Below are 23,468 nucleotides of genomic sequence, written 5' to 3' on the forward strand. Positions count from 1 at the left end.
ATTAGGCCAAAAGCTTATCTCTATTGTAAAACAATTTCTCAGGCATTGTATTATTAACCATTTCATGTAATGGCTTTCTGTGGGAAAGCTTTACACCTTAAGTGGCCAGGACCTGCCAGCAGGCATACATTTTTGTTATACACTTCAATAACCTAAAAAGTAGCTCAATCATTTTGCATTGGAGTCCCTGTAGTTACTGAATAATAAGCCTTAGTGTGTAAAAAGCCTGGGATTTTAAGGGGTTAAGAGGCATTAAACTCTTCAGATGTCTGGTTCCTATCACCACTACTGTGAACAGTTTCAATAGAACTAAGCATTCTGCATCAAACCACTCTCAATGACTTTGTTTACATTTTAGCCGTTTAATTACGTGCTGTTTTCAAAAATTGGTGGAATTCCCCTGTAAGTATACACTGCTGCCCAGTTTAGATACAGTGATCTAACTCGTACAGTTGGCCTACATGCACTTGGCACTTTCTAACTTCCTTATTTGTCATCATACATCATTTTATTTCAAGTTTAATTAAAAAACACTGTCATTGAGAAATAATTGACATGAAAGCTACTGACATATCACATCACCAAGGAGTCACCGAGAATCTGCCTGAGTTTTCTGCAGCTTCTGCAGTGTAGAGTCATGGTAGAGTGGACCTGTTCATGGCTGCAGGCATCTGTTCTTCTGCATCTGTAAGACACGGGAATCTCCTCTCATGTCTGATAAGGTCCATGCAGCTCTGCTTAAACAGGTATGGACCACAGTTGCCTGCTTTTGCTTGCTTCGCTGGTATGGCATGAAAACAGGGCCATTTTAATAGAAATATAGTACAAAATACTGCAAGTTTTTTTCCAAAATAAAGTAAACTAGTGCACAAAATAGTGAAAAAAAGATTCGAATTTTTCAGTGTTATAGTTCATTTTTTAAATGATTCAGCAGCTTTTCAAATATGTATTCACAGTTTAGACATGATATTGCATTTACAGACTTGAGAAAAAAAGTAAATAAATAAAAGTAAAACAAAAATATAGATATAAGGTCATATTTCAACATAATGCCCTGAGCAACTTCATAAAATTAAATACAGCAATCAAGTAACATTTAAATCAAATTCCTAAAATAAAAAAAAATCCAGAATAATAAACAGAAGAAATCCTAGTATTTTCTTATTTACAGTTAAAAAAGTGATCGCTCTTCAACGTAGCAGATAGCTTGTTTTCAGAGTACTCGTACATGTATGGCCCACTGTACAGGTAGATGTAACCTGTAGAGAAAAGGAGAAGATTAATCCGAAAATGTCTTTTCAGATATTTTCACACATGTAGGTTTGCACATGTAGGGTTTAAACAAACCCTGAATTAATGCCTTTTTAAATTTTTCACTCATTTTTTAAGGCCTGAAACAGCACACGGCAACAAACACATGTATATTAACGCTGTCTTTGACAAGTCCAAACTTGACAGACTTGCCGCTGTGCCGCAGAGCTCCTTGTGGTTGTCATGGTTGCAGTTTCGACGCCATCAAGATGGCAGCAGAACAGCTAATCTTGCTTGTGGCAGAGCACAACAACTTATACGACAAGCAACACGAAAACTATAAAATTGCAGAAGTTAAAGAAAATCTATGGCAGACCAGAGCTGAGAGACTGGAGAATGGCGGTGAGCATGTTGCAGCAACTGTATACAACCATATATAACAGTATATAATTGTCATGTCTATGAAGAACTGCAAAGTTTTTCTTCTTTTTCCTTCTTTTGCCCTGATTTTAGCCGCAGTTCTCAGTCTGGCAAGGTCTGTACTAGTCGGCTCTAGTCTGCAGATTTTTGGATCAGTCGGAGTCGACAGTTGGAGAGAGTTTATCAAACGTTTTTGATTATTTTCGACCCGATTCTGAGCAAAATCTAGTGCAAACTAGATTGATTGAAAACAATACTCAAAAAGAGAAATATTAGATGCATCAACCAGATTTGAGATATCATTCACTTGCTAAGTGATACCATGAGTGTGAAAGTGCGCTTAGAGTTTGTTTTGCTTTTTCTATGTATTAGGTCCTCATTTTATTATCGCACCAGACTGTATGTTTACTCCCACCTTTATACTGAAAGGCTGCTGTAATTTTGCCAGTAATCCCTGGAAATAAATCCTTCACTAGTGTGGGCTGACTGCTGTCCAATGTTTTGCTCTTTTCATTGTAGCTGAAAAAAATGAACACAAGCTCATTAATGATGGAAGATGCGTGAGATCAAACACCTCTGTGGTTAATAACAGGTAACACTCACCTATAGAAGTTGCTGCCCACGAATAACAAAGTCTTGTCTGTTTTCTCATCATAGACGGCAGCGTTAACTTTCTGCACAGTATCCGGCAGTCCGAACCTGCTGCTGAGGCTCTCGAGATAGAGTTTCTCACTACTATAGTGGGAGAATACCCAAACTTGTGTACCTGCGAAACAACGTAAGTTCTTTAATTTCAGAAAATATTAAAATGTTTTGGAGCCATATGAGTCTAAACATTACATGATAACACCCACCTTTAAAAAAATACACTTTGTCCTGCACTGGATTCTCATAAGCGGCATCAATGTTATCAGGAATGTCAGGCCAGAAACTCCTGATATCGTATTGCTTAGTTTCTCTGCTGTTGCTGTAACTACGCCACAAGAAACTGCACAGAAAATGGAAATGTTAGATACTCCAGCTATTCCAAAGAGGCACACAGATTTATACTCATGAAGCCCCATATTTATCTGAGATTTAAGAAGATGAGAGTCACCTGTCTTTAAAAAACAGCTTTTCTCCTCTCAGGGTGGTAACTGCATCAATAACTAGCTTATGGTCACAGGCGTTTGGAATGACTGGAAATAAGGGTTCGATGCTGTTATCTTCAGTATCTGTAAATGGAGGCTCTTTGGTAACTGGGTCAGGCACAAATGCAGGCTCTTTGGTAACTGGGTTAGGCACAAATGGAGGCTCTTTGGTAGCTGGGTCAGGCACAAATGGAGGCTCTTCGGTAGCTGGGTCAGGCACAAATGGAGGCTTTTTGGTAGCTGGGTCAGGCACAAATGGAGGCTCTTTGGTAGCTGGGTCAGGCACAAATGCAGGCTCTTTGGTAACTGGGTCAGGTAAATATGGAGGCTCTTCAGTAGCTGGGTCAGGCACAAATGGAGGCTCTTTGGTAGCTGGGTCAGGCACAAATGAAGGCTCTTTGGTAACTTGGTCAGGTAAATATGGAGGCTCTTCGGTAACTGGGCCAGGCACAAATGCAGGCTCTTTGGTAACTGGGCCAGGCACAAATGCAGGGTCATTGGTAACTGGGTCAGGTAAATATGGATTGTCAGTGTATGGCCCTGGAAAATAACATTTCACAAGTTATACATTAGATATTATCCTTACCATTCATTTTATTACAAAACATCTACTTTGTTCTCCCACTTACTGGTCACTTTTTGCAACTTGTACACTGTAAGTCCACTACATAAGTGCACAATTACAGACTTTAGCCCATCTGTTGCTGGCCCCCCTTTACCTCATTCATCACTGGTCAGCTTCTAATCACAAGACTGCTGTTCACCAGATAATATTTGGGTGGTAGACTATTCTGATGTTGACCATTCTCTTTTACATATATCTATGTTACTGCTAAATTGAGAGCAACTGAGCAGAGGTCTTCAACTCCAGTCCTTGAAACCAGTTTACTGTTAGTTAATTGAACTCTTCACATAACTGACTGGACACCTGGTGTCATCCCTACCAATTATTGCAAAATTCAGGACCAATATTGTAGTTGAAGGCCTCTGAATTCGTGTAGAGCTAACACAAAACTGTGCATCAGCAGATGGACTGCAGTTTCTGATGGTACGCATTAACTGTGCACCACATGAAACTGGAAAAAATGTAGAATGAGAGTAAATGAAATTAATGTACAGGGATAAACACAACCATTGATGGCTATTTGATTCATTTGCAGATGATATCCTTACCATAGAGAGCCTGTATTCCTCTAACATCATCATCAGGCAAAGAAAATTGACCAGGATCCCAATACTGGTAGATGGGATACATCACGGCTTTAGGATCACTAGAGTGAAACAGTCCCAATGAGTGCCCAAATTCATGAACTGCCACCACGAACAGAATAAATCCTAAGAAGAGAGTTTGCAATTAGTGTATATAAGCTTTATAGTCAGAAGACCAACCTTCATTTAATTTCCAGTTATTCATTTTTCAAGAGATTTTTCAAAAACATCTTAAAATACACAGACTCCTAACAATTGTGCAAGACCTGTTAGACGACCAAAACTGCCCCCAACAGACAAACAGCAATTAAAGCTTTCATCTTTGAGAGAGAGGAGAAAATCAAGGTCTGCTCTTATAGCTGTGAAGAAGTCATTACTAAGCAAAGGAAATAGACAAATCAAACAAAAAAGCTGTTGGTGTTCTCAGAACAATAGACTGGCCACCTCAGAGTCCAGACCTCAACATCACTGAAAGTGTTTGGGTTACTTGAATCTTGAGAATCAGAAAATGCAACCAACTTCTAAGACTGAACTTTGGAAGTGTGGCTGCAGATTTCTTTGAGAAACTGAAAGTGAGTCTCCTAAAAGGATGGAGGCTGTAATAAAGGTAAAGAGGGGACACACTAAACACTGAAATAATGGGCATTATGTTTAGTCGTTGAGGCTTCTGTGCAATTTTCTGTTAAATCAATCTTTTCTACTGTTTTTCCTGACACTGTAAAATGAATAACTTGTACTTAATGGTTATTTTGACTGGAAGTTAAATAAATGAAGGGTGGTCTCTGACCTTTGCACTGTACTGTACTTATCATTTGTTTGTTTCATTCGTTAGGCTTGCTGAAAATGTGCAAACATTACCTTTTTGTGAATAGAGGGTGAAATGTTCATCCTTATCAAAATGTATGTCTCCACCAATGTCACCACTTTCAGGAAAAGGAGGGAAAGCATGAGCCAGGGTGCCATTTGGTCCATCAAAAGGGAAGAAGTCGCCGTGGGCTATGGGAAAGAAATGCAGCATTTTAAGTATGTACATTTTCACATTTTCGAAGAACCAAACAATTTTGTTACAATCCTCAAAATCAATGAACACGAACAACCCTAGAATGACAATGCAGATTCCACTAGACCAAATCTCAAAACTCAGTCAAAAAAAGAAAACGAGGGGAAAAAAACTCTATAACACACATTTCTGCTAGCGTCTCTATGGCACTCCAGTAGTATGTTAGTGCTAATCTAACATCGATTCACATGAATATTAATTTAAATTAGATGTTTGAAGCTTGTAAAGGACATTCCAAAAGTGTTATCTGAAGCTTATAACAGATAACATACATTTACCTAGCAGTGGCAGTTTTACCAAGATTTTTTCAGTAAAGAGTTCCGGCATAGAGCTTTTACTTTTTTCAATTCCTAACAACTAACCAAGACCTGGTTAGAGTTCTCACAGTCAGTGACATATCTAGAACTTCCAGAAGGTCTAGTGTAATGGTTTTTTACCCATTGGAAATCTGATTCCCCTGTCGGTTTTAAATTATGCTAGAGGTTAATCTGACCCTGTAGGCCCTCATTTCAGCTCTTGAAGTCCTAACCAATGGGAGAGCTCGCTTGGCTATATCTATCTAGATACCTTGTAGAAAAAAATCCTGATTGGATAAGTTCCTGTTGGCCTTTTTACGATTTTACCCCATTTGTTTCCAACCAAAACTTAACAATGAAATATGAATATTACTACAATATATTCAAATACAACAAGCATTTTGATTATATAAAAAAAAAGAATTAAAAATTAAAGGCAACTCTGTCTGAAGGCCTAAAAGGCCCTGCAAACTTACATGTGGTGAACTTACATTTACTAGCGAAGGAGATCGTGATGTCAGCTTTACCACTGTGGATGTGGGTGAGCTTGAGTGGAGTGACGCCAGCCCAGACTTGCGCTGCTTTCCATATAACATGGTCCACTTCAGGCTCAGGGATGTAAGGAGTGTAGCTCATAATGCTGTAGAAAAATTGGCCTGTGGTCAAGCTCGTGTGTTGACTCTTAATGGTTTTTCTGAGCTCTGCAACAAGTCAGCTGAGATCTTACCTGTACGTCAGCTGGTTCGTCGGCCATTTGACTCTATTACCATACGTGGAGAACGGAGTAACATCTGGTAAGCCACAGCGAGACATGCTCATCACGTCCAGTGTCTTTCTGTCTACTTGGTGCGTCACTTCGAGTCCTAAAAACCTTTGCATCTGGGCTAATTGTTGGCTCATGTCATCAGACCTTCTTCTTCTGGATGGAGATGCAGCTGGCTGTAGGGGTTTGTAGTATTTCTCCAGGTAAGCCTACAGAAAACATGAGAGCATAGAGTTAAAATGAGCATTTGCCTTATTTGACTTATATTTATAATTCCAATGATTTCTTTTGATTTTTCTAGAATTTAGTCACTGAGATGTCATTCAGAGTGGTTTGATGTAAAATAGCTCATAATAGAGAAGCTTAACAACTTCTTTCTTAACAGCGGTGGTGATAGGAAGCAGGGGTCACAATGCTAGCTAATGCTGTCCAAAACCTTGTTGCACAACCACCATTAAACAGTGACTCAGACAGGCATCAGACAACACATATGTAACAATTCCGTGTAATAACGTCCTGTGAGGGAGCTTTCAGAGGCATTAAATTCCTCAGACGTCTGGTTCCTATCACCACCACTGTGAACAACTCTGACTGTAAGTTTCTCTACAACAGCACATTTCACATCAAACCACGTCTTAACCATTTAATTATGCACAAAATTCTTCTTTAAGAAGTTTGCAAAGAAGTATTACATTACCCGTGCAAAAGCCTCATCTTCAGGTTTAATTTCAATGGATTCATCTTCATTAGAACGTGGAGGTATTGGCATTGAACGGACGACGATCACCAGCCCAATGAGAAGGCAGAATTTGTCACAAGTCTTCATGTTGTCCCCTCCTCAAGAATTCACATCTAGTTTGCTGGTATTTTCACTGTACATAGGGTCACATTGAGAACATGTATAGTCATTAGTCTAAAGATTCTATTCACAAACATCAGTATTTCTGAACTTAGACAGACAGATTTATTGCTTTTATGTTGAAATTATATTTGAAAGAGTGCAGTTTCTTAAAATCAAGACTTGCAGTTTTAAACTGTAGCCTAAAGGTTTTAACAGGCCTGCAGTTTAACTCCTTGAAAGGCCAGGGCCTACCGGCGTGCTCAAAGGTTTATTACACACTTCTATTATCTAAGAACAGCTCAGACGATTTGCATTGAAGTCTCTGTAGTTACTGAATAATAAGACTTAGTATGTAATAAGCCATTATAAACACTTATTGCATACTAAGGCTTATCATTCAGTGACTACAAGGACTTAAATGCAATTCTTAGGTTATAGAATTTTGTAATAAAACTTTGGGACCACCAATGGGCCCTGCCCTTTCAAGGGGTTAAGGGGTTAATTTATAGAAAATAATTACAATTTAAATCGCAATCAACATATTGGCCTGAAAAATCCTAATCAGATATCTTCTCCAAATTGTTGAGCCCTAGACACAACTGCAGGTCTCACCTCCTCAATGCTTTTCAAGTGCAAAACTATAATTTACAGTTAAGTTACTATGACATTTATTTATACATCAGCTACATATACAGTTGTATGCAAAAGTTTGGGTGCCCCTGATTAAATGACATGTTTTGTTGATTTTCTAAAATAAGTGAACACATCCTTTACAGCCTATATGTCAAACACAAGGCCCACAATCTTCTCCAGCCTGCAAAAGTATTTTAATTTCCTATTAATATTAGCCCGTTTCATAAGTCTCCAGCATGCACTGCAACATTTTGTGCACTCTGACTCTCCTACCCCAACAGCAGTCTATGGGACAGCGGTTACACCTCAATTCTACACGGTTCCACACCAGTTATATCACCACTAGCTGCATTTCTGCTGCTGTTCAACCAAATATATACACCTAACTTCAGCTCAGCAGCTCAGAAACTGAGCCCAAGAATTAATGAACTTTCAGCAAAGAAAAGATGCCAGGTGTCCAGTTCCAGCAGAGAGGCAGGTTTAAAAGACTGAGCTCCTAGGGACATTTCAATTTTGAATATTTCAAGTATCATGTCATATTTTCAGGTCTACTACAAGGTACTGTTTTTATAAGTTTCTGCATATTTCAAAAAAACAATAGTTAGTTTGTCTTGTAGCACAACAGTAATTAAAAATGAAATAAAAAATGTTTTTTTCTCTGGCCCACAGATTTGTTGAGATTTTCTAATGAGGCCCTTTCACTTGTTGAGTTTGACAGCCCTGCTCTACAGAGAACACCCTTTTAACACCATATTTTAATGCACAAGTGCTGTAAATTTACTCACCTACATCAAATCTTGACTGTGCAAAAATTAGACCATATTTTAGATTTAATAATTTGCCCCCCCACCACCCCACAGTATGTTAAATGCAGTAAATAAATAATATTCATGTATATAAATCTTCTGTTCTCTGTAAAGAAAGTGTTAACACTACTAGCATTTGGAATCAGTATGTTCAATAATAAAAAAGCCAATCTGTTCACATGTAATTAATATCATAGCTTTCAAGTAGTTAGTAGGACAGTAAAGAAATTTGTGTCCAGAATGATGAACGGAGCTGTAGACGATTGTAAAATGACTGAAAAAAGCAGTAAAACATTGAGAATGAAGGTATAATAACTTAATCTCCTGAGGAAAAGCTTCAAAAGTGGAGTATAAGACTGTAAAAAGATCTTTACAGTGTATCATTTATCATATTAGTCACTTTTTGTTCTCAGAATTGTTGTAATATTGAAATATTAAGTACCATTTGATTTGTAGTTTGTACTTTTTAAATCCACAAATTCTTAATATGGAAAATAATTCCAAACATTTAAATGGTATTTTAGTATATTATTGAGAATCCATCAATAATAAATAATGAAAGACCCTTTTATACCTGGCACAAAGACATTCTTAACAAATAAAACATTGAGACATTCAAGTATTAAATGACAGATGTTAACATTAAGCAATGCAGATCTAATAAAAAAAAAAAGAGTTTGAACATTGTTATGTCATAAATTATTAAAAAAGAATCTATTACTTACTTTTTTGTTACGTTCTCACAAATATTTTTGCAACAGATCTGGCACTAGAAGAATCGGTTGGCAAGCTTTATAATACCCTTCCTCCCCCTCCTCCCCACGATGCCTTTTTCAAAACAACGTCTCCAGTGAAATTCCTGTGAATTACTGGGTTCTTCAGTAAGTTGTTTTCTTGCAGCTTGGCCCACATTCCCTTATCAGCCTATACTGTTGTCTCCGGGGCTTTTAATCAATGCACCACCATGATACTCTGTGATACTCTACACATATATCACTGTAACTAAATGCCTTTCACATACCTATAAAATAAGATATGCACGTTTGCATTCTTATGGAAGTTCTTAAGAAATTGAAGCCTTTTGGTTTTTGCAGTTTTAATTAAAACAAAGCACCCAAACTGATGACCAGGGAACCGCCGTCATTTAGATGAACTGCGCTTATTATGAATGTTTTAAAGATTGCGTATAGAGTTATTAAACATATTTCATATTTTAAAAGTCTGATAATAGTGTGGGGTGAGTTTTCTGAAACCTCGTCTAGATACCCATTTTCAAAAAGTTCGAAAAGGTCACAGGGAAATCATTTTCTCTACTACTCAATGCAGTTTTGCTCAATTTAAGAAATCAAACAAACAAACTCAGTTTGCATTGAAGTCCCTGCAGCTACTGAATAATAAGCCTTAGTATGTAATAAGGCTGGAATTTTAAGTGGTTCATGAAAACCTGGATGCTCATAAAACAACAGTAGATAATTCATTCACATACTTGTCCTTCACCAAGTTTTGACTGAGTTCTATTGAAATTAGAAAAATTAGCCTTAGTATCTGATAAGCCTGGGTTTTTTAAAGGGGGTAATTAGGTTAAATGTCAATAGGGTTAATCACTGACTTGACCATAACTAGCTATGAGGACACCAAGGTCCAGACCTGGGTAGTTTCAGAAGGATTTTTCACTTTCCACCATTCATGACATTAAATGTAGAAACAGCGCCATTATGATACGGCCTACTCAGGGGCGCCGCCGCTGTATCACAGACCCACCCAATTGGAGACAGAATATTTATTATGTCTAATTTTGTATTATATGATTCGTTTTCTGTGAGCGCTGTCACTGTATTATGGCCAATGAATATCTGCCAAGCTCCATATTATTTTCTCAACCCTCCAATCACTGCTTAGCATCTGCAATTACTTCAGTAATCAGCGCCTGTGATGTTCGTAACTAGCGCTGGGACTCCAAGCTCCTCGGGGGGTTCTTAAGGGGTTTTATGAGATTCAGTGTGGAAAAAAGCGACAAAACTACTCAATGAGCTGTGACAGGTTCTCAGCTGACCTCAGAACAGCTGTGGCTATTTTGAACTGCCCGCTCCGCTCATCTCTGTATGAGACGCTACGCTGCCCTGAGTACCAGAGTAACTTTGACTTCTTGAGATGTTCAGGTGTGCAGCACACATGTTTTTTAAGTTTTATATAACATACAACATTGCTAAGAGTTTATTAACACATCAAGATTGTAAAATGCATTATTATTTCAATATATTTCATTTTTTGTTTGGACTGCTCATAATGTTGCTAGCTAAATCAGCATGCTTTAGTCTAGCTCCAGTACTGCTCAGTTTAGGCTACAGGCTACATAGTTGGCTATGTTAGGGATTAGATAAGAAATTAAAGCTGTAATTTGTTACCTACATAACATACTAACCAGCATGAGCAAGTTAACAGTTAACCAGCATGTTATTGGCAGCGTATCATGTAACTAATATTATTAAGGAATCAGCAGATTCGTCAGGCTCTATCTTGCCTCATTAACTGTACGAGTAACTGCCTTTCCTGTTAGCTGGGGTTTGGCACAGACTACGTATGTTTAATGTGTGCTTTTACTGTAAGAGAGAGACAGAGAGAGAGAGAGAGAGAGAGAGAGAGAGAGAGAGAGAGAGAGAGAGGTAAATGAAATAAAATCAATTTGAAACTATCATTGTATTTAGTGTTGGCTTCAACACATATTTTCAGCTGAAATGAAACATATAAATAAATATTTAAATAGTTAATGGAATAAACATAAACATGGCAACTGGAGTGGGACAACAGGACTAATGATTTGGTAAAAAAAAAAACCCTAAAGGAGAAACTTACGGTTGGTGTAATAATTTTGATCCTAGTTACAGCCCTGATCACTGAAGTTGCAAATCTGTATTAGTTTGCTTCCAAAATTAGCAATCAGTAAAGTATTTGGTTCTATTTATTAACTATTTGTGCCCAATTTCAGAAAACACTTCAATTGACAGTGCTGGCCTTAATAAGTCGTTTTTCCGTGATGTCACATCAGCACAGAACAAGACGTTTTAAGCTTTTTTTTTGAGTTTCTTTTTGTGTATGATAGTGGTCACCAACCGTTCTCCTGAAGATCTACTTTCCTGCACAGTTTAGTTGCAGCCCTTACCAAACACTAATGCATCTGATCCAGCCAATCAAGGGCTTCTTACGAGCTTAAGTAGCTGGAGCAGGTGTGGCAGCCCGTGGTTGGGACTACACTCTGCAGGAAGGTAGAAATCCAGGACGATAGTTGGTGATCACTGGTGTAAGATATCTCTAAACTCAGGGGGATATAGGGGTAATTGCATGGTTTAGTCGTTCTGTTCTGAACAGAGTGGCATTGCATGTCACTTTTCTGGCACTATATTAACAGTGAATTGCCATAGTTTTAAAATGCATGAAGCACTATCCAAACAACTCTGCAATTCTGGTACAAAAGTTATTTTTAAGAGCCTTTTATTCACCCACAGCAGCCAAACAAAAGCTAGATTGCTAGATTGCATCCATTTTTGCTGAAATTAAATTAACTTTAAATGAACATTTTGAACCGGGAAGTAAGAAGCTCAGACTCTTCACAGTCCCGGTTGTTCCCTGTTGTTACGAATACAGACGAACTCTCCATCAACCCAGCCCCAACTCCCTTAAACCCTGAAATGAATATGTAAATACTTCAAAAAGAAAAGGAATAAAAGCAATTAGTAGACTGAAAGAACTGAACAGGTCTGAATGCATGAAATGCTAAACATTTTTATTTACAGTCGTTCCCAGTTTAAATGCTTGTTGCTTGTCCTTTTTAAAGACCATGTAAAGCAGTAATAAATATGTGCTCTGAATTTGTCACACCACAGAAAATGTGTTATTAAGCACCCAGCCATGAATCAGTCAAAAAATCTCCAAGAATCTCCAAGAAAGAAGTCGCAGGAAAAATGCAGCCTCTCTCAAGTGCCAAATACCACTACGACTTGAAAAATGAACGCTTTGTCTTGTACAGCCATACGTTTGAGCCGCCACAGTCAGACTCCAATTCGAAGCCAGACACTGACCTATCCAAAAATCAACCTCTTTCCTTTTAGTCTGCTACAGAATGGTATTTTTCTCCTGTTAGCCCAGCTGAACGTAGTGAAGCAGGCGCTGTCTGAGGAGATGTAACGGGAGCCGGCGGCCTGAAGGGGTTAGAGTAGGCCGGCTGGCTGATAGCGCCTTTAGCTTAGCTGAAGTTGCCGAGGCTAGCGCTGTAGTTTTTCTAACGTTATCGTGTGAGGGGAGGGGTCATGTGAAGTATGGCTCCAGTGGGTCATCGAGCCATGATTTCAGGCCCAACCAAAAAAATCCTGAAAAGAAAAATGATGAAAAACAGTTGAAGAGTCTCCACAATTCAGTACTACAGTTCACAGTCTGTTCATTTTCTCATATGTATAATGTGTTAAGAAACAAATCTGTGAATTTCCTTAACACAGACTTTAACCTTTTTAACTCCTTGAGACCACCGGTGGTTGCAAAACGCACTTCGTCATATTCTTCATAACTTTCATATTTCATAAGATATATTCAAAAGGTGGGGGTCATATGAGAGCTGTAACTGTCTTCTTTCCAGTCAAATAGATGGGTGATGTAATTTTAAACCCTCATAATAAAAGAACCTGAACTCACTATTTTTTTCTACTGAAAGTCGACCCATTTTTCCACAAATCTGGGCTATAAACTATAAACAGATGGCGTCTCTTCAGCGATCTGCTCTGTAAAAATTATTTTTATAAAATAATACAAAGGCCGTCTAAGATTTTTGCCTTTCAGTAGTAAATTGCAAGCATATAGCAATATGTGTGATCATAAAACACATTCTGTTAATTTGAGGGGAGTTTTTAAAACAAATAAATAAATAAATAAATAAAATAAAAATTTACATTTATTTCATGCAGTTACTGAATAATTTGCCTTACGATTTGGTCACGTAAATTCAGATGGAAAAACCAAAATATACTCTGGTGAATAGGGTGTTTCTGAAGTTCGAGCATTTACATATTTACATATTTACATTTAAAACAACTGACCATTTTTTTTTGGAATAATATTTTGCAAACACAGACAAGCTCTTAAAGGGCACAAGTGACCACTTTAAGCCAGGTTTCATCTTGTTTCAGAAAAGTCACAATGAATTTCGCATGTGAATAAACACGTCAGTTTTGCACACATTAAAATTGTGTTATCAAATGTGAAAGAAGGTGTGGTTATTTGTTAAGACATGGTTTTTGCACATATCACATGAAATAAACGTGACTTTTCTGTAAAACGTTTGTTCTTTATTTTATTATTTCCTTAAATAAATCATATGAAAATGCTGGGTTATTTTAAAAGAAGAGAAGTTGATATTTAATTTCATTAGAAAATATACTAAACTATACTAAAATATACTAACTAAAACCTAAAAAATACATAAGAAATATTTTTAATTTCATGGTTGCCTGTTTGAGGGGTTTCCTCATATATTAATATAAATATATGATATAAAATGTGCTGCATAGTTAACATTTTTTGCTTAAAAGCATCAAAAATGCCCAAATCTTCTGAAAAAAGCATCTGAAATAAGTAATTTCTTTGTACACACTGACTGAGTCATGGTGTGTGTTCTTGCTGCATCTCAAAACCTTCCTTGTAATTTCTAAAAAACAAGCAGACTGAGATGCATTCGAGAGTTAATGTTTCTTGGCAAGAGATCTTGTTTGGCTTAAGTTCCAACTGATAACAAACGATCCAGAAATGTTTTAGTTCCAGAAAGATTTCTGATGATGATATTTTATTTTGGGCTCATAGCAAAGTATTTTAGAGTCATTAAAGTGATTTGTCATAGATTGCATAAATTCAAGATTTTTAAAAAAAATTCGATCATTTTTTAAAAAGTGCTGCATTTTTTCATAAAGATTCTTTTCTTTTTGCCCTTCACCAATTCCACATAAATCAACACATTCTGATCAGATACTACGTAAGATTATATTTTAGAGAAGGAATGCAGGGAGAAGTTATCTTAGGCTCTTTAAATGGATTATGTAAGTGTATTACAACAAACAGGGCCATAGAGCTGTGGGGACAGAAGGTTGCAATGTCCAGTGCTTGAGTAAAGTTAGATATACCCCTATTCTGTATTTAAATTTTTACTTGAGTTGAAGTACAAAAGTACTTCCCTTTAGATGTAAATTATATGGCCACTGTGTAGGACACACTATAAAGGTACACTATATGAGCTTCTTGGACATCCTATTCCAAAGCCATGGGGTTTTATATGGAGTTGCCCCCCTTTTGCATCTATAACAGCCTCCGTTCTTCTGTTATAGCTTTTTTACAAGTTTGTGGAATGTGAATTTTTGCCCATAGCATTTGTGAGGTCAGGCAATCAGTGTTCCAGTTCATCCCAAAGGTCTTCAGTGGGGTTGAAGTCAGGGTCTGTACAGGCCGCTGGAGTTCCTCCACACAAAACTTGTCAAACAGCATCTTTACAGACCTCACTTTATCTGCAAGGACACTGTCATGCTGGAACAGTAAAAGTTGCCACAAAATATATATGGAAGCATATAATTGTCGAAAATGTCTTTGTATGCTGTAGCATACAAGAACTAAGGAGCCCAAACCCTGAAAAACAGTGTCAGATGATTATCAGTCCTCCACCAAACTTTACTGTTAGCAGTATGTGTTCCAGTAGCCAGCGTTCTCCTGAGGCCCACCAAACCCAGCTTCATACATCAGACTGACAGATAGTGAAGTGTGATTAATCACTCCAGAGAACGTTTCCATTGCTCCAGTGTCCAGCGGCGGCGTGATTTACACCACTCCAGCTGACACTTGGCATTAGTGATCTTAGGCTTGCGTGCAGCTGTTCAACCATACATAAAAAGGATAGGTGGTGTTTGTGTGCTACTCGCTTCAGCCCTGTGTGACTTTGTGTGGTCTACTGCTTCATGGCGGAGCTGCTGTTGCTCCTAGAGGCTCCCATTTCACAATAATAGCACTTACAGTTGACTGAGGCAGATCTAGCAGTGTGGCCTCCTATGACAGTGCCACGTTTAAAGTCACATACCTCTTCACTGTTACCCATTCTACTGTTAGTGTTTTTCTATGGCGGTTGCTTGGCTATGTGTGTGTTAGCATTGAATTAAGACAGGTGTCCACATACCTTTGGCCATACTGTGTACTTAAGTATCAAAATTAAAATGTGAAAGTATGGTGGGACCCTTTACACTCTATTCTCCTCAACTTCACAGCATTTTCCTTCATTCTGACTCATTCTATGTGCAGATACTAAGCTATGATTGGATGTTCAGTATTTAAGAGCGGGATTTAGTGAAAGGTACAATATGATTGGTTTATTTGTGAAAGTTCATCGATTTAATTATAATAAAACTCCTTCAAATTTTGAGGGTAGTAATTGCTTTGCATTTTGTTGCTATTGGGTTTCCCTATTTGCTGCTTCAGGAAAAAGAAACAGGATTTCAGACCCATACAGACTCAAGAGGAACAATGTGGCCACTTTCTTTATATCTTATTATACTTTATTTATATCATATTTGATGCAGTCGATATAACAGAACAATCAGAGACAATTTGCATATATAACATATGTTTATTTTGCAGGTCAATCTGTTCAACTGAATCACACTGAGTACTTAAAAGACAGTAACACAGGATATATTGAGATGTGCAGAATGATTACTTTATTAAATATGTGATCAATAAAAAGTATATTGTAATAATTTAACAATATTTTCTGTACTTGGCTATGCTCCAGGTTTGACATGGCTTAGATGGCACTGCAAGATGTAGTCATTATTAAGCACACCTATTACTTCGTACTCAAAACCATGTGTTTCAGTGAAGGCTTTATGTCTGGAGGCGTCAAGCTTTTTGGTTTGGGCCTGGAGAAATAAGCCAGTTATTAGAAAACATATATGACATGTATAAAAAACACCAGAGACTGACTTCAAAAAACCATGTACATACCATAGAGAGACTGAATTCCGCTGACATCATCCTTTGACAGAACAAATTTGCTTGGATCAACAAATGAGTAGGTAGGATACATCAGAGCACTGCGGACGTTGGAATGAGCGAGGCCCAGAGAGTGTCCAAATTCATGAGCAGCCACCAAGAACAGAACAATTCCTACAGACATTGCATGGTGAGTTCATCCACACTTTACCTCAGACGTTTATTGTATTTAATTGTTAATGATACGTGAGCCTTACCTCGGGGTGAAGCTGAAGTGAAGCGCTCATCATCATCGAAATGTGCATCTCCACCGATGCCAATACCAGGAGAAAAAGCATGAGCCAGGGTGCCACCCGGTCCATCAAAGGGTTGATTATCGTTATGAGCTTCAAGAATAAAAGTGAATAATGGAAAGAACATTAATAAAATTAAGAAATAACTGAAAAACAGGAAGAAAATTGAAGAATTTAAAACTTTTTTTCAAATGTACTACAGCTTAGTCTGTGCCCGGTGATGGTTAGGCCTCTTCGGTGTTAACCCCTAAAAATCCCAGGCTTAATAACATACTAATACTTCAGTAACTAAAGAAACCAGTGCAAACTGGCTGAACTATTCTTAGGTAATAGAAGGGTGTAATGAAAATTTGGGCCCACTGGTGGGCCCTGGCCATTTAAGGGGTTAAAGTTTGCCTTTCAAAAACTGTAAACCATTTCACATGTGTCTATGATGTTGACTGAATGAAGAATGATGTGATGAGTCAGTCCTTTGTGATTTCCAAAGTGTTCATTGGTCAGTTTCACACAAAATGTAGATGGCAGAGGTGGGAACAAATCAGTACGTTGCATGTAACAAGTAAGTCTCAAGTCTTGACACTTGAGTCCCGAGTCAAGTCCCAATCTTCAAGAACAAAACAAGTCAGCCTGCACTCTTTAGCTAATATAAGCCTTTTTCAACACTGAACACCAAAAATGATAGTAACAGTAATATAGCCTTTTAATGACAATATGTTAGTAGTGTGTGGCTATATATTAATGTTTAATTTTTTTTTTCACCCTTCCAAATAAAATACAAAATCCATGGTACACCGATTACCATGATGGACATTATGGTATACATGAAGAGTGCAACTACACATGAAAAGTATTAGTACTATTACATTTAATTTTAAATTTAAAAAAATATATTCAATGACAATTTTTGATAATTTTGGGAACATTAAGCGCATAGGATTAAAATAAAAAACAGCTGAGCACTAAAACTAGCTCAGCAAACAGCCACTAGTTTGAATTGAATTTAGACAACAGAAACCAAAACGACCAAGCTGAACAAAGTTTATAGAAAAGACATTAAAATGATGAAGCTGAAGCTGACTTTTCATCTGCCAGTGTCTTATTTGAATTTTCCATTCCACCTTAAATGGTGCAGCAGTTACGTTCCAGTGCCTAACTGCTGCACCATTTAAGGTGGAACGGAAAATTCAATTATGAAGCTGGTGAATAAAAAGTCAATTTCTCGGTTAATGCTGTGCTTCTTTTAACTGCAGAAGCCATTAAACATGGTCAAATAGAGAGAGCTGTGTTTCTTTTGCTGCCATGAGAAAAATGGTCAGTTTGCCTGGTGAATTTCTCTAGTAAGAGTTTAAGTGCTCAGTGCGAGCTTATTCACGCTTTTGACGCTTTGCTTGCTTCTAGCTTATGGAGGTGAACTTGAACTCTAATGCTTCACTTGTCTTCCAACATAAAATAAGCCAAGTATAAGCACAGTGATAGAAACTTGAGGACGCTGAAGTAAAGTCAATGAAAGTGTGTTTCCTTTTTAAGAGATTGTTGCATCCCATTAAATGTCTCTGAGGAGCTCTGAGACAAAATGCAGTTTGCAGCTATCAGTAAAGCCATGTTAAGATGAAATTATATCAAGAGCAGCAATGCTATGAGCATAAAAAGCACAGAGTTACAGCACCATGAATGTGGCTTCATAACAGGTCCTTGAAAAAACCCAGTTGTTAGAGCTGAAATCTGTGCCCATAAAATGAAACCAGACGACAAACTGCCAGCTAAACATCTCTGTTTGCTCCTAGCAGACTTGCTTTAACTGGTTTACAAGTTATATTTCATTTATAACTGCATTCTGCCCTCACTAGCAAGCTGAGCAGGTAGCAGCTAACCAGCTATCCAGCTAACGCACCAATAATAAAAGACAGACTTCAAGTTTAAGCCGTTAAATAAAGCAATATTTAACATACAAAATAAAGAATGTTACTTACATGCCTGTTACAAGCTTAAAATGTCCATATTAAAACGAGAGCTGACATAAAAATCCCATAAAGCACAGAGCTAACCCTGCTAGCTTGGCACTAACATAGCTAGCATGGGAAAATACAAGGAGCGTTACTGAAGCGACTTCTACATTAGGCATTGCTGTGTATTGCTTTACGGTTTTCAGCCTATACCTGTTAAGCGGTCTTTTCATTTTAGGCCAAGAAGTTCTGGGACTACAAGCTTGGCTGTCACTACAGCCGAGCAAAGCTAAATCAGTGGTTGGATACAGAATGTTTCGATCTAGAAAGCGCAGAGCTACCTGGTGGTCCTCCTTCCATCAACTGCCAACTGCAAAAATGGTAGTAAAAGCAGTTTTTCAGATCAAAGGACAGTTTATTGCTTCCCAGTTGTCCACTAAGAGTATTTATTTATCTATTCTTTCATTAATTTCTTCGAAAATTCAAAAGGCTCTGCCAATAAAAATGATGCGGAATCGCTCCATTGCAGTTCAACTTGACTAAAGTGATTTAGGCCTAATCCCACTTGATGAACTAGCTACTTTGTCAGCTAAACTTCCAGAAAACAGCAGCACCATGAATTTCATGACCTCTCGAGTCCCACGCTGCTCGAGCATCCTGCTGTGTGAAGCTCTCTTTTCTCTTCAGTGGCCACCCAATCATGATGGTATGGACTCCTCAGGCTCTGATCAGACTTAATGTCTGCTTTTAAGTAAACTGATTCATCTGCAGTCTTGCCTAGAACCTGCCTGACCGTTTCAGGTTAGTTATAAGCTTTCTGTCACTTGCTAATTATTCCACAAAGTATGTAGAAATACTTCCATACATGACTTGCTTCTTCACATCGTCCTCCCATCCTTTCATGGTAAAAGGATATGGTAAAACAAAACCACCTTGCTTTAACGTCGTGTTTGTATGCTCTATGAGTATGAGTCTATGATTTAGTACATATGTTTACAGACTGCCGGAAGTTTTGCACATATTTTGCACAAGGCACGATTAGGTTCAGGAATATTGTAGATAAGCATTTAACGGATTGTTTGCCTTCACTTCGCCAGAAGTACTGTCCATAAGTCACTCATCATGGGCCGCACAAATAAGATGGATAGGTCTACATGTTTAGACATGTGAGTGCTTTATCTGGCTGCAGTGTTTGTTATGTGAGAGCAAGTTAAAACGCTTTTTTAGCTTTCATTTAGAACAAGAATGCCAGAACTCTACATGCCTTGAAAGATACATCTACTGAAGGAATATAAACTTTGAAGCTTATCATTTGCATGGCTCTGACTTTCTCTCATGCTTGCACCATTTATTACCTTTAAACTTCTTTTTTTTAAGGTGACAGTTTTTCTCACAGTAGATATGTGTCTGTATATTTGATGTATATTCAGTGATTATCAATGCTCCTCCTGAAGATCTACTTTCCCGCAGAGTTTGGTTCCAACTTCCAGCTAACATGCTGCCTCCTCCTTACCCAATACTAATGCGCCGAATCCAGTCAATAAAGGACTTAATTAAGGACTAAGAAGTTAATTAGCTGGATTAGGTGTGGCAGACTCTGCAGGAAGGTAGATCTCCAGGTCTCTCAATTGAACTATGTGTATATTAACTTCAATAATGTTTATCATATATTTAGATGGAAATTTGTTTCATTTACAAACTCGTAAACAAACTAGATTTTATCTTCAAAAGTGAGCGTATAAAAAAATATAGTTTACGTAAAAAAGAGCACAGATAGGAACACCTTCAATGCTCTACGCCTGATTCATGAAACTTTCATACAACGTGGAAGCAAATGGAGACTTAAGCGCAAATGATAAATCAGCTTTAGTGCGTGAAATCAAGCACCAGTCTACCAGTTCATCGTTTACTTATCATTTACATCAAACGTCCAAATTCATGCAGATGTTTCAGTAGGGAGCCAATAAAATGGCAGCATTCAGTAGATCTTAAGCCAATGGCTGTGCATGTGCAGTTTGAGGTCGAGCAGTGAGTGTACTGCTCCCTATACCGACCAAAGGTACAGTGTTAAAATTAGGACTACTGGAAAGAATAAAATGTGGAATAACCTCACAGTAGAATGTTGTGATTGTGTAGCATGTTTTTTTTTCTAATTTTATAAAGCTGAACATATTTATTTAAGGTCCTATTATAACTTTATACATGCAAATAATACTCACATACTGATTGTTGTACTCTCTTTAAATGTACTGGTTTGTTTTATGAGTGAGCTTACATCTTCTAGTGAAGGAAATCACGATATCGGCTTCACCACTGTTGATGCGGGTGAACCTGAGGGGAGAGACGGCAGCCCAGACTTGGAAAGCTCTAGCGATAGAACTGTCCACTTCAGCCTCAGTCATGTCAGGAGTGTAGTTCACAATCCTGTAGAAAAAAATACCCTATGGTCAAGCATGTGCAAAGGCTTTTAATGATTTTTCAATTTTGATTCCTTTCTATATTCAGCGACAAGCTAGTCATGTTCTCACCTGTAAGTTAGCTGTGTCTTCCGCCATTTAGGACCAAATGTGGAGAAGCGAGCAACATCTGAAAATCCACAGCGGGGCGCCTTCATCACCTTCATCGTGTCTGGGTCCAGAGATCCTGTCACTTTGAGGCCAAAAAACTTCTGCATCTCAGCTATTTTCAGACTCATTTGGTTAGTCCTCCCTTTGGAATCGGCCCCAGTGAAATTGTAGAATTTCTTCAGGTAACCCTGCAAACAATAATAAAGGTTTTTGTGAAAAGTTTAAAGTTACATCAAGTAGTAACTCTCAAGGACAGTCCTACACATATCTCAAAGGTAGAAATATTTTGTTAACCTAGGCAAGTATTTCTCTGGAGAACATGATATTTGTCATGGTGTGCCACAAGGTTATGTCCTAGACCCACTTTTTTATTTTCATTATACAAACTTTAAGTCATATTATTAAAGAGCATGGTGTCAGCATTCATAGCTATGCAACTGATACACAATTAGATACATTTGTAGATGATACCAGTACTTTAAATGAACTAAAATTCTGTCTATCCAGTATCATTACCTGAACATTAAAAAACATTTTAAAAATGCAAATGATACAATACCTCTGCAAAAGCTTCATCGTTCTCAGGTTGGAGTGGTATTGGACCTGAATGGACGATGACCACCAGGCCAACAAGAACGCAGAGTCTGTAGTAAGTCATGCTGTCTCGTCCTCAATGATCTGCTTCTGCTTGGCTTGGATTCAGGTGGTTAGTGACTTAAATACACTTAGTTGGGCGGCATGTTGAGTAACAGACTTAGTCATTGTCTCAGTCTATTAGGAAACATTAGGACTGATGAACAGGTTTACACCCAAGGAAATGTCTTCAAGGAAATGTTATTTTTAACTGTCTTTGTTCTCTTCATCTGTCTTTATTGTGTTTTTTGGGTTTATTTCTTCAGTTTCAAGCAATTTATATTCATTGCTAAATCAATAATAGTAAATTCCATAGCATGGCATTTTTATGCATATTTTATCATAATCAGCATCTGTTAGATACATGTTTGATAAAAGACCTAAGATCTAAAAGATCTTGACTATTTGATTTGATGTTTATTACCAAGTGCACAAAATATGATAATCAGGCTTTACATAAATATAAATATATTTATAGAAAACATCATGTATTTGCAAAAAACTTGCTTTCAACCAAAAAAATTTCCCCTCAAACGTCACACAGGCACGGTAAATCATTCATCAATGTTGTCATCAATGTACTTACTGTGCTCTGAAGGACACCCCCACAAACCAGCCTGGCCAGTTCTTTATGTGAAATAGAAAAAACAGCATCATTGATGACTGCCACCTCACATTGGAAGGATTGGAAGGAATCTACTGCAGTGAGGGTATTGAACAAGGAAGGCACTAAAACTAGGCTTCAGGCACAAAACACACCCTTATTCATGTCTATTGTTAGCTTTGTGTAGTCTAAAAGACTTCCTTTTCTGCTCTACAGTGTGCACAATACATCATCAAGGAAGTTTTCTGCCAGCAAGCTCACAGCACCAGCATGAAAAAAAACAAAGGACCCTCTGGTTCTCCTGGGCATTACCGAAATGTATTGTTTATTTCAGTTCTAGTACTTTTAAACTTAAGTGCTGCTTTTGATACAGTAGATCCTGATATTCTTGTGAATTGTCACAAAACTGGGTTGGCTTCTCGGGGAAGAGACCTACAGTGTTTTGCTATAGACCTTAAAGGTTGAAATACTTTAGGCAAGCATTTCTCTAGAGATCGTCATATGGTGATACCGCAGGGTTCTGTACTAGGCCCATTTTTATTTCTACTCTTCTTTCATAGCTATGCAGGTGATACACAATTACATATTTATTTAGATGATACCAGAGCTTTAAATAAACTACTAATCTATCTATTCAGCATCCAGTATGGTCATTTGTTAAAATGAAACAAAGAGCAACAAAAACACTTATTACTGGAAATGAAGAAATGAGAATAAAGATTTGAGAAATTCAGCTAATAAAATATGAAGTTAAAGTTCATTAACATTTGAATGTCATTGTGATAACATTAGTAATACAACTTTCTTTAATTTATGAAATAAAGCATGAGCTAGACCTTTCCTCATAATGCTAAGAAGCTAAGAAGCATGATTCATGCTTCTGTTTTTGTTTTGTCTAGACTAATATAGTGCATTATTCACAGGATTAATTAAACCCCTATAGACAGATTGCAGCTCTTTCGTAATGCCACCGCCAGTGTACTTACCATGTATGAAAAGAGAGAACATA

The 23,468-nt window shown here is 37.6% G+C and overlaps 3 protein-coding genes across 3 annotated transcripts; all 3 read right to left on the minus strand.

Moving 5' to 3' along the window:
• Positions 1-1,161: 1,161 nt before the first annotated feature.
• LOC118825078 (collagenase 3-like) lies at positions 1,162-22,393 on the minus strand. The gene is made up of 11 exons (XM_036595615.1): positions 21,782-22,393; positions 21,184-21,410; positions 20,931-21,079; positions 4,869-5,006; positions 3,960-4,136; positions 3,869-3,877; positions 2,768-3,356; positions 2,526-2,659; positions 2,275-2,437; positions 2,087-2,190; positions 1,162-1,259 (listed from the first exon to the last, which is right to left on the minus strand). Exons 1-11 carry the CDS (start codon positions 21,878-21,880, stop codon positions 1,162-1,164), a joined length of 1,887 nt encoding a protein of 628 aa, XP_036451508.1. The 5' UTR covers positions 21,881-22,393.
• Positions 6,027-7,239, minus strand: LOC118824563 (collagenase 3-like). Its single transcript, XM_036594809.1, has 2 exons — positions 6,827-7,239; positions 6,027-6,338 (listed from the first exon to the last, which is right to left on the minus strand). The coding sequence occupies exons 1-2, from the start codon at positions 6,953-6,955 to the stop codon at positions 6,090-6,092; spliced, it is 378 nt and encodes a 125-aa protein (XP_036450702.1). The 5' UTR covers positions 6,956-7,239; the 3' UTR covers positions 6,027-6,089.
• LOC118824564 (matrilysin-like) lies at positions 15,826-17,739 on the minus strand. Its single transcript, XM_036594810.1, has 3 exons — positions 16,677-17,739; positions 16,432-16,593; positions 15,826-16,346 (listed from the first exon to the last, which is right to left on the minus strand). Exons 1-3 carry the CDS (start codon positions 16,837-16,839, stop codon positions 16,327-16,329), a joined length of 345 nt encoding a protein of 114 aa, XP_036450703.1. The 5' UTR covers positions 16,840-17,739; the 3' UTR covers positions 15,826-16,326.
• Positions 22,394-23,468: the final 1,075 nt, after the last annotated feature.

Source organism: Colossoma macropomum, unplaced genomic scaffold, assembly GCF_904425465.1.
Source record: "Colossoma macropomum unplaced genomic scaffold, Colossoma_macropomum, whole genome shotgun sequence".
Classification (NCBI taxonomy): domain Eukaryota; kingdom Metazoa; phylum Chordata; class Actinopteri; order Characiformes; family Serrasalmidae; genus Colossoma; species Colossoma macropomum.